At 35.9% G+C, this 12,261-nt stretch overlaps 2 protein-coding genes across 5 annotated transcripts in view; both read right to left on the bottom strand.

Annotated features, from left to right (window-relative positions):
- The window catches only part of LOC137646092 (myosin-VIIa-like), a 466,088-nt gene that overhangs the window by 231,611 nt on the left and 222,216 nt on the right, over nucleotides 1-12,261 (bottom strand). The gene's annotated exons all lie outside the window — the stretch shown is intronic.
- The window catches only part of LOC137646091 (copper-transporting ATPase 1-like), a 36,096-nt gene that overhangs the window by 15,015 nt on the left and 8,820 nt on the right, over nucleotides 1-12,261 (bottom strand). Inside the window, exons 7-13 of the mRNA XM_068379280.1 lie at nucleotides 12,046-12,211; nucleotides 9,768-9,888; nucleotides 9,350-9,537; nucleotides 9,052-9,210; nucleotides 8,422-8,571; nucleotides 8,048-8,118; nucleotides 6,394-6,549 (exon numbers count right to left, since the gene is read on the bottom strand). Coding sequence (XP_068235381.1) covers nucleotides 6,394-6,549; nucleotides 8,048-8,118; nucleotides 8,422-8,571; nucleotides 9,052-9,210; nucleotides 9,350-9,537; nucleotides 9,768-9,888; nucleotides 12,046-12,211 — 1,011 coding nt within the window. The remainder of the gene's footprint in view (nucleotides 1-6,393; nucleotides 6,550-8,047; nucleotides 8,119-8,421; nucleotides 8,572-9,051; nucleotides 9,211-9,349; nucleotides 9,538-9,767; nucleotides 9,889-12,045; nucleotides 12,212-12,261) is intronic.

Below are 12,261 nucleotides of genomic sequence, written 5' to 3' on the forward strand. Positions count from 1 at the left end.
CAGCCAGGGGAGGAGGAGGAAGAGTGGAGTAAACCTCCTGATCCCAAACCGAAGGTTGCCTTAAAGAAGGCTGAGGCTGAACAACACTGGGAACAGCGAACACAGAAAGAGGTTCAACATCGTACGCCTGGCAGAAGGTGCTGCGACTGGGTGCAGCGAGTGCAGGCGGGTTGAGCACAGGCTGAACGGGTGCAGGTGGAGGTGCAACACTCTCAGCCCGACATTCACATAACAGGTCCGAAAGCTGTGCTTGCATGGACTGTAGTAGAGTCCACAACATCGTACGCCTGGCAGATGGTGCTGCGACTGGGTGCAGCGAGTGCAGGCGGGTTGAGCACAGTCTGAAAGGGTGCAGGTGGAGGTGCAACACTCTCAGCCCGATACTCACGCAACAGGTCCGAAAGCTGTGCTTGCATGGACTGTAGTAGAGTCCACAACATCGTACGCCTGGCAGATGGTGCTGCGACTGGGTGCAGCGAGTGCAGGCGGGTGCAGCACAGGCTGAACGGGTGCAGCCGGTTGGTGCACCACCGGTGCAGGCGGGTGCAGCACAGGCTGAACGGGTGCAGGCGGTTGGTGCACCACCGGTGCAGGAGGAGGAGGAGGTGCAACACTCTCAGCACGACACTCACGCATCATGAACTTTACTTCGTACGTCTGGCATAGGTCTGGACTTTACGTTTAAGAGGTCTAGAGACCTGAGACCAGCGTTACTCTGCCTTATTTTCTCCTCTAAATCTCTTCTGCAGACGAGCAAAATAAGGGCTCAATCGTCTGCGGGTGGGAGTGACGGTCTCGGTAAGACACGCCCACAACCACCGAGGATACTTCTGTGCGCCGATCAAGGCCTGCCGAACCCTTTTGCCCTTCGACATTGCTTCTCCCCTGGGCTTGGGAGCTTGCAAGAGGTCCCGGACTGGGAGGACGACTGGCGCGCACAAAAGTACCCTCACGCATAACACTGACATCAATCACTTATCACTTTGATTTCTGTTTGCACTTATTTCACTGAACTCGAAACTTTAAGTGGTTTGTACCTGAAACACGCAATTCTATCCTTCTCAAAAGTTAGTAATTGCGAAAACAGAATTACAATGTAACAGAAAAATCTAATGAAAGAAAATTCAGTGGCTGGAAAGAGACTAAACACTAGATCACTCTAGAAACGTTTAGTTTCTTCCCCTAAAGAGACTAGGGATAAGAGCAAAACGATAACGACGTTACTCGTACGCCTGGCAGGCTTGAGGGAAACGTTTATCCTCTTTCTCCCTCCGTCTCTATCTCTCTCTCTCTCTCTCTTGACTTAGAACCTGAGAGAAGAGCCCAATCATATATATCGTTAAAACATATTATTGTTAAAGGAAAAAACTGAAATATTTCCCAAAAGTTCCTTATTAGGATCAAAACCATTAAGTTAAGAAAGAATGAACAAAACGCTAGACACGGTTACTCTTACTGCAATGTGAAACCGTGAACATTCTTTCTCTATCGTAACGATAGAGTGCAAGTTGAAACGTTCTGAACGTCAACAACTGCCGAGACAAACAAAACGTTAGTTCAACTTTGAAAAAGTACGAGACTATCAAAGAAATTCTTTCAAAGACCTTAAAATAGCATAATATGTTAACAGGTAAAACCGAAATGACGGACTCACGATAATTAACTTCGGTACCAAGAAAAGACCGCCTACTATTAGGAAGGTCGAATATAAACAAATATAAAAATTAATTTTAATAAGTTTATAATAAAAGGAAGTTAATCGAAGAGGCCTATAAGAGGCGGAGAGATATAAAATAAATCTATAACTTTTGTTAAGCAAAATTAAGAAAGAGAGTCTATACTCTCTTAGACACCAACACTTCCGTCTAAGGGAAGGGTCGGCCATTGAAAGGTGAACGAGAGTTCATACTCTCTTCGTCACCAAAATTAATCAAATTAATTCCAAAAGCTAACTAAGCTAAAATAGAAGTTTCCAGTAAAGCGACAGCCGAAATCAAAGAGAAATACTTCACCAAAGTCGTGAAAATACTCCAAGAACATAAGCGTATCCCAGAACGTCTTGTCAGAAGCACGACAGAGGAATAATTGAGGAGGTGTCAACAAGAAGTACTTGAGTACCTGGCCACAGGTGGCGCTGGTAAGTACACCCCCTTCTAGTATTGTGATAGCTGGCGTATCCCTCCATAGAATTCTGTCGGGCAACGGAGTTGACAGCTACATGATTATCGGGTAAGTTTAATATTGAAAATCAGGTGATTATAGAAATAGAAAATATAAAAAATTTTCTTTTTAAACTTCTGTATCCTGATATTTAGAGCAAACATATTTTCACAAAAATTCAAGACAAACTCTAAAAGGGTTCTCAACAATGCTGTTATGTGAGTACAGTATCTAGCTTCTCTAGGTTTTCATGATTATGTCAAACATCTAACTTAGCTGTCCCTTCATGTGTCTTCCATGGAGAATTTCCACTTATGAAATTTATGCACGATAAAAGTATATATGAAGAACCACCACAAAAGTAACAACTCCCCCGGTGTAGACTCCATCCAACCACATATGGTACCCACTGCAAATGGCTTGCTGACTGATGGATAAATTACTTTACACATGCAAAAGCAGAATAAATTCATGCACAGCTGAATCACAGAGTTCACATGCTTCAAAGGCAAACATCACTTGAAAGAAAGCAAAACAACACAGACCTCATACAAGTTTCAAGGTTTAGTATTACAAATTCACACCCAATAAAACTATTTTCAAACAAATCCTTAATGAACAAAATAGTTTTATTAGCAAACAAATCCACACCCAATGAAACTGTGGTATACAGAGTTATCATGAAGTCCACTAAGGACTTATTCTGCATCTAATAAAATGTTGTGATAGAAACCTTATTTACTTTTTATTCTTCATGCATTTCCAAATGTAAAAATCAGCATTCTACTTGTCGAATGAAAGGCTTTTAGTCTACACAATACATTTTAAAGAATCAACTAATTAACAAACTTCTGATAATGAAAATCAATCCTTAAAAGTCAATTCTCTTTATAACAAGCAAAACTAAAATTTTCTATAAACTACACTACATTAGTCCCAAGACTACAAAAATATTAAATTTTCAATATATCTTTTCAATAATGTATTTTCTGCTTCACAAAGAAAGTTGAGACAGAAACTACATATCAACTGAAATAGATGGATTTATAGATATAAAAATTTAAGTCTAAAGGTAGAAGTTGTTCACCCCTGAAGTGAAGATTAAAGTAGAAAAGAAGAATGTTAAAAATAGCTACAGTTAGGGCCCAACAGGATTCTTAACTACCCTTTTGTAATACCTAGAGTGTACCACATGAGGTACTCTAATGGAATCAACCCCTACAGGGTCCACAAACTGCATTCTTGCTGTAATTTCATCACAATTTTCCATTTTATTAACCTAATATTATACTATAATGGACACTTTTAAGTAGAAAAATCTTTCCAGACACTTATGCCATTCAAGTCTTTGACAACTGATGGATGTTGTATACGGCCTCAAAATCTTCACCCCATAGACGACCGATGAACAATGTACATCCCCAAATATAGATTTTCAAATAATAAAAAAAATTGAATTTCATGCCCAAACAAAAAAGGGCTCTATGCTAGTCGAAGAGCCTTAGTTGAACTAATACATCACTATGGGTCTCGAATGAAAAATCAACCCACATATCGGCTGCACGTACCGAAAGCTTCAGTCAGCCATTTTCTCTTGACTTTCCTAACAGTAGGAAGCACATGTGCGTATATTTAGACTGGATATGAGTCAGATTGTTATTTGCCTTATACCAACCCTTTCATAAAGAACTTGGGATATTTTAGTGATGGTAGTGATGTCTTGAGGAATGTTTTACAGCTCTAAGGACTCTTCTAAGGGAACACACCAGCAACTCGTATTTTCTCAGGAGAGGCAAGATGATGCAACTGTAAGCTCTCCTTCGATATCCGAGCAGAACTTGGATAATTAAAGTGTGTTTTGGAGTCGCAACATGAACCTGACACCAAGAAAAATCAGGTTCGAGTTGCTGAGAGGCGATTCTGACTTGATTATGAGAGCAGAGGTAACTATCAGATTCAGGATTGAGTATTTGCCAAGTGGTAAGAGGGGGAATTTCAGTGATGATGATAGTGACAACAACAATGTGGGGGAGGGTAAAGTGATAGTAAAGATGTTTGTCACCATAACTAAGATATAAAGAAACATGTAACTGTTGGTGGAAGTGGGTGTCATGTGAAGGGGGACACTGGTGTTGGAGAAGCTTTTGAAGGTTACTTTGAGAGTAATTCAGGGGCTGTTGGTAGTGTTGGGAGTGATGGTGGTGTTGACGAAATTTTGTAACTAGTTTAGAGAGTGGTTTAGGGAGTGCTCTTAGTGTTGGTGGTTGATGACCATTATCTTGAAGAATCCTGGTTTTTAATTGAGATTGATCTTTAAACTTTTATTAATTCAAATAATTTATAATCATCCTATTTTTGAAATATTTCAAATATCTTTAAAAAACAATCTGGAGTCCTGTATTTCAGGGATGGTTTATTACCATTAATCTCAAACTTTAATTATCTCTTATACATTGTATAGAGAGAGAGAGAGAGAGAGAGAGAGAGAGAGAGAGAGAGAGAGAGAGAGAGAGAGAGAGAGAGAGAGAGAGAGAGAGAGAGAGAGAGAGTGTGTGTGTGTGTGTCATGTTTAGAATTTGTTTTAAAGTAAAGCCTATGTAATACTAGCAGCAAGAGAGAGAATCATTCATATACTGTATCCATGTTTGGCAACTGCTTTACAGTATCCTATGCATCTATTGTAAAACACAGTTTGCTTTTTAATAGTAATGTACAGTACTTCAGTATAAAGTATATGATAGAGCAAATGAAATGATAAATTGCAGGTCACTGGAGACACATAAACAAACTCAGAAAGTAAGGTGTGCATCCCATGGAACAGAGGACAGGCTTGCATAAAATTGTGCTTACATTGTGCAATGGTAAAACATTAATTCTACCTTTTAAACACAGTATTCATTATGCATACAGTAACCATACAACATACATCTATATACAACTGTGAATACACAATCTATTCATTTCAGTAGCCTATTGTGACACAGTCTTTGAGTGAGATTGATTTTTTTTTGCTTGATAAAATTTAGAGAAGGCTAAATTTAGAGAAGGCTAAATTAGCCTACAATAGGCTAACCTAGGTTACTCAACCATATCCACAACCCAATAGGAGCTATTAGTGTGGATACAGGGATTACTGTACTATTTCAATACCAACTAACATCACATTTATATACTGTAATTGTAGGCAAGTATTTTCGAATTTATATATCATGTTTTAATATCAGTTTTAAATTTAAGCATATATTGTATATAAGATGAGTTTGCATTTATATAAATAAATACTAAATATTTAACATAGCGATAACTAGATTCTGTATACCACAGTTAATACCAATATAGGCATCTTTCCACTCAACGCAATACAAAATGAGATGAAAAGAAACACTACTACCAACTATAACATTATATTATTAATTCCATTTAACAATCATAAGACACCACTATTATGAGATTTGGGGTAGTGAGGAATTTAATAATGCACTGTATTACACTTAGCAAATTACAGTAAGCATCTGTACATAAAAATATAAAGCTAGCTTACTTGTAGTGAACCCTGAATATAGGCCAAACAGCTACCCACATACATGCTGTGTACAATAATATAAAGTTGTACAACAAAAAATTTGCAGAAAGCATAGAAAAATATATACAAAAGTCTGGTGAAGCTTGCAGCAAGGCAAAGAATCATAAGCAATGAAAAAGTAACATCTATGATGTGTAAATAATATTTACCACATAACTTTTAAAACTAAATTATTAACAAATTATGTACTCAATACTTGGACTTTATTAACAAACACAATTTGCACGGGCATGCTAGTATTTAGATTTAACATGGACCTGTCTTTGTATAAATATTGTTATAAAAACATTATCACAAACAAGTCTAAATCTCCCAGTGCATTTAAACAATTTGACTTACTTGATAATAAACAAGCAAATATATATACTATAAAGTAGTGACTAGAAAATGAGAGGTATACCTGTACCTTCAAAGGCAATACAATTTAAGTCTGATAAAGCAAAATAATTGAAACTAATTTGATATTTGCAATATAAAACTATATAAACAATATAATGATAAGAAATATTCACTTTTAAACTGAAATTTGCATAATTTTGGATTTGAATATTCTAGGACTCTTTAACAAAAACTGAGAAGTCCCCTCTATTATATTTAAAAAGAAATTTAATAAAAGCGTATCTGATTAGCATGCAAACTTAATTTTGTACCTTGATAATGCAGATGAAGGCGTGTTTGGTGCAGGAATATCATCAAGGCCACGATGAATTGAAATATTATCCTCATCGTCTAAACCTGCTAGACGAGACTCCTGCGCTTTATGGAAGTCCAACGTAGAGAGAGACTCTCTTGTTGGTTTGCGATAGCTGAAAACATAAAGGAAGTAGTAACTTTTATTCAAATTTGTTGGTCAATCATTTTTTATATATATCTTTTATGTTAAAAGCAGATGTAAAGGGACAAATGAAGTAAACATGACTTTAGGAAATCCACAAAATAACTCGAAGAAGCCTTAATATAGTGCAAAAAAAAAAATAAGATTGAATCATCATTGGTTTTCTAAAAAGCACTTCACACTGGTTCTTTATCGAAGCTGGTTAAATGTTGATGTCCACTCTACAACTAAATATTTCCTGTTTTCTTTCTTCGTAATAGCCCTGCCCCTCTATTGATTTATTGGGGTTATATAATGGTGTATGATAATACCATTGCGTGGGTAAGTCCTATCCCTTTGACTATCAGTTCTCTTGACGATAGGTTAAATTGCACAGTTTTGTCTGCACTCCAGATTGTGATTTTATGTTTTAGGAAGTTCAACAAAAAACAGACAATTATTATAGATTAAAAGGGGGATATCTTCTGGCTTCTCTATGTCTTCTTGTGAGAACTGTCCAAGAGATCTATTGCTGGGCGATGAATGATCCTAATTCACTTTGTATCACATGCTTGGGGCAAAACTGTTATATGAATAATTGTTGAGAAGAAAGTAGTTGCTTCTTAGTTCCTCTTCAGAAGGATTATTTTCAGCTCATATCGGTTCCCATAAAAGATTCGAGTCATGCAAAAAAGTGTCTTTTGATTCCAGGGAAAAGCCAGAAAAGACTAATCTAGTTGATTACGTTGGAAGAGAGATTGTTCGTATTTCTGTGATCAGGTCAGCTCTACAGTATACAGTACTAGCACTGGATTCCGATATCCCTCTGCCTGCTGAAGTAAGCAATAATGAGCAAACTTATATAGATTTATTAATAATATGTAATGTGGCATATTGGACGGTTCCTGATGATCATGTCACAATTCCCAAATTTGTCTTTAAAAGCTTCAGCTGGAGCCAAGACACTGTTGAATGGCAGTGGGGATCAGCCTCGTATATGTTTGGCCACTACCTCATCTCAAATTTTAACTCCTGGCATTAATGTAGGTACTGGTCCTTCAACTACTAAAAAGACTTCCTTACCTAGTGCAGGAACAAAGGGAAGTAAACAAACAGCAGAACATCACTGAATGGAGGATTGACTAACAAAATCCACTATATAACACTATTTTTTAATCTATAGGTCGATCAAGCATGAGTCTTGAAGTATACAGCATAATAAATACTGGGTAGTTTCATTGGAATAACATAATTTTGTATGTAAAAACACACTTTGTAAGTTCATTTAGACTCAAGTGTTCTTGCCAGATATTGTTTAGGTGAAATACCATGAAGTGGTAATCTTTTTAATACAACAACAAAATTTAAAAAATCTAGTATCCTTTAATGATGAAAAAACCTTTCTTACTTAAAAAGAAAATAGCTTGGATTCTACATGCGTTGGAAATAAATAAAAAAAGAGAAGAGAATACAAAAGAAATGTTCCTTACAGTTTCAATAATAACGATGACACCACCACAGATACAGAACTCAAAGCCATTGCAGCTGATCCCATCCATGGCTACAATGAAAAATTATAATATAAACAAGCCAGCAATCATGCGGTGGAAAATCTTGCTCTATTTTCTGGATGTCAAATTAAAAAATTGAATTATCATAAATGAAATAATTCATGAAATTCACACAAATGCTGATTTTAAAACTGATATCAATATGTCATCAAAATTACTTCCATGAAACTTTTTATATTGACAATTTACGTTGCAAAACAAATCTGAGGTAGCCTATATAGTCATTCATGGCATTAATTTATAATCTACTTACGGTACTTATATTTCAGGAAAATTAATAAAATTCAACTTACAATCAACACAAAACCTAGAGGTCTGAAAACACCAGCGGCTACAGGAATCCCCACTATATTATATACAGAAGCAAATACAAAGTTATAATGTATTCTTCTAACTGTCTTCTTGGAGAGGTCAAGGCAAGCCACAACATCAATGAGATCATTCTAAAAAAAGAAGAAAAAGGTTAAAATTATAGAAAATGTGACTTGTCCTAGTATGTAAGACAACACAAAAATTAAATTATAATAAGACTTCTTATTTCTATACAGTACTATGAATGCAGCTAAACCTCCCACAGTTATCAGGAGTTTTCCATTTCTTGTAATAAACAATATTTCCTATTGTTTAGTTTATCTTATTTTCAAATTCTATATCATTCAATTTCCATTTCTAAAATTAGTTTATAGTTTTGTTTGTGGTATTTTATTCAAAGAAAGCAAAAGTATTGTATTATTTAACACCACTGAGGAAATTCTAGTCCTCTGCCAAATCTGCCAAGTTACCATATACGTCTTTAAATTCTAAATAAATATAAGAGTAATCAAGGAAATGTATGGTATACTTTTTCCAACATCTCGCACAAAAATTCCTTGAAATGAAAACCAAAATAGAAACTAAGCTGATTAAAAAAACATATACCATACCCTTATTAGAACTACATCTGCAGCTTCAACAGCAACATCAGTTCCCGAGGAAATAGCAATGCCAACATCTGCTTGAGCTAAGGCTGGGGAATCATTAACTCCATCGCCAACCATTGCCACTTTCATGCCCAATTCTTGAAGTTGTTTAACTTTTTTAACCTACAAAAAATGTGAGAAAATTTGTTAAGCTACTTCTTGCGTGTTACATAAAAATAGTATGAAAAATATATGCAGTAGATACAAATCACCATGAAAAAATGTCACCTAAGTATGAAGATACGACTAAACTATTACTAACTTTATGTGATGGAAGGACTTCTGCAAAAACTCTTGTGATGCCAACTTGTTTAGCAATAGCAGCAGCTGTTTTCTGATTATCACCTGTTAACAAAATAACATCTAAGCCCCTCTTTTTGAGAGAATAGACTGCTAAGGCTGCCTCTGGCTTTACAGTGTCTGCTACTGCCATCATTCCTATTAACTTGCCTGAAAACAAAGATAATAATAACCAGAAAAATATTGAACACCTACATTTAACCTCAAGTAAGCAAATTGCATATAATACGGAAAAACATTCAATGCTGTAAGCTTACACATTTTCTTTTATTTTCAATTTATAATAGTAAATTAATGAGTAACAAATTTTAATTAATATTATTTTCATTACACTTCACATATAGGTACGAAATTACAATTAGAAATGAAAAGCCACATACCATTGATAGCTGCTAAGATAGCAGTACGTCCCAATTCTTCTTGCTCTCTCATTTGATCATCAACATTTTTTGGTACAAAAACCTTGTTCTGGTTCATCCAATCTCTGTTACCGATAAACACCTGAGATGAAAAAAAAAAAAAAAAAAAAGAATATCATTACAAAGACTAGCATAAATAAAGTGTTAACTTCACTAAGTGTAATATGGTCCTAAAAACTTTTCTTGAAAGGGGAACAAAACTGATTGTAGAAATCAAAGGAAACAATTCTTATTAATAAAGTTTACTATTTCAATACTTACTTATGGTTCAGCAGGCTTCCTCTTCAAGCCAGATTCATATTGACATTTATCCTTAAAAAATCAAATAAAATGTTCATCCTCCCTCACTCTAATTGTCTTACCCCCTATGATAATATGATATGATTTATCAATTGTGGTGTTCTATGGCAACCAAATGAGGTGTGGGCATGTTTCAGTATACAAAGACTACCCAAATAATTAATCCTCTTGCCATGACTAATCAGTGGGGAGGTGGCAAGGGATGTCCATTAGGTGAACATCAGGCGAATAATGAAATTGTAAATTTTATTAATCAAATTAATTTTATCTCAATGAAGCTCACCTGGCTGATGAATCCCGCACTTTAAAGGAGGTGGGTATATCAGGAAGTGAGATTAAACAGACAAATGATTAAACCATTAAGTGCACCAACCAACCCGATAAAGCTCACCTCAAATTCCTTATCTTATTGATTTTCAACCAAAAGAAAGGGACCCCTTCTCATCCTTTTGCAATGCAAAACTAAGCATATAATTGCCATGATGGTAGACGAAACCATACAAACTCTAAGAAACCATAATCAATACCAAATTACCCTATGTGCACAAGCACAATAGCTATTTAAATTAGAACATCACCTGCAGCTACCATAGGAACTAACACTCAGCAATCTTCCTTTAAATGATGCTAGGTGAAAATTGATTTGGTGTGCACTGGGCTGCTGCCCAAATCCTCTCCAAAGAAAGATTCCTACAAAAATTAACCCAAGTGGCCGCACTCCATACAATATTTGGAAACTTAACCTTAGAGTCCTTCCTCCAACCTGAATTCAATTCAATATATAATTGCTAACAAAAGCAGGGGGAGACATCTTAATGCGCAGTAATAAGCATACAATCTGGAGAGCATCCAAACTACATCAGCATGACTGAGAAACTGAAGGAACAAAGAATACCTGGGATGGCAGTTCTGGGCTTCTTACCACTTACTGCTAAAATGTTTTATTCCATTCCTTAACTAAGGGCATGTGTTTATTAACATACATATACCAAGGCACTTCCCCCAATTTTGGGGAGTAGCCGACATCAAACAAATGAAACAAAAAAGGGCACCTTTCCTCTCTACGTTCCTCCCAGCCTGACAAGGACTCAACCGAGTTCGGCTGGTACTGCTAGGGTGCCACAGCCCATCCTCCCCCGAGAGGGCTGGGAACCCCCTCTCCTGTATCATAATTCTGTGAGACATCAAAGAGGTGTTTATTGAAGGGAAAGAAATGGGGAAAATCTTTAAATTCTTAAATTTTACAGGTAAATGTCGATTAAACTGAACTTCCGGAGAAAAAGCAACATGAACACCAGGGGAAGTTCGTAGAAATAATGCAAAACATTATCAGGTAAAGAAAACTGGTTCAATATATTAAATGATAATGCAACAAATCCTGCACCAAACTAAGATTTGGATCCATCTGTATAAAAGCTACTATTTGGATTTTAGATCAAATGTTCTATTGTATACTGCTGATGGTGTTTATGGGTATATGCCTAACTTTTCAATATAAAGCATAAGTACATACAGATACATACTTTAGACACTATCCCAAGTAAGGGAAAATTCTAGTGGTATAAGGAGTTAAATTCAAATTGAAGTGACTTACAATTCTGTTAGCCGTCATTAGGCATTGTGGCACATGATTGGATTTACTTTTAAGAAATGTGATTGAAAAGTTCTTCCGATGGCAAGTAATTTTCTTGAATTGTAAACAGTTGTATTTCATTCTAGCCAAGAAACACATATTGTACTGCAGCAAGTTTTTGAATGAATGCAATATGAAAAAATTGAGAGTTGTTTGTTAGAAGAAAGGAGCAATAACTACCTGTATGTGATGCCCTGTTTACCATTAAGGAAATAGTAAGGGTGATAAGGTTAAAAAATACAAAAACTATACATCTACATAGAGAAGGAAAAAACCTAAAGAATAGAAAAAATAGAAAATATTTACCTTGTAGGGTTCCTTGCATTCTTCACCCTCCGCAGTATTTGCAATAAAGGCATTTATGTTCTCCATCCTGGGCACACTTGGCGCATCTGTGTAATCCACCAAAACATCTCCTATCACGAACATATTTTCTCGTTTTTGCCTCGATTCCCCAGAAAACTCTGTTAGCCTGTAAAAATGACAAAATCAATAGTTAAAATAGACAAAATAACAAGCATA

Source organism: Palaemon carinicauda, chromosome 8, assembly GCF_036898095.1.
Source record: "Palaemon carinicauda isolate YSFRI2023 chromosome 8, ASM3689809v2, whole genome shotgun sequence".
In the NCBI taxonomy this organism is placed as follows: Eukaryota; Metazoa; Arthropoda; class Malacostraca; order Decapoda; family Palaemonidae; genus Palaemon; species Palaemon carinicauda.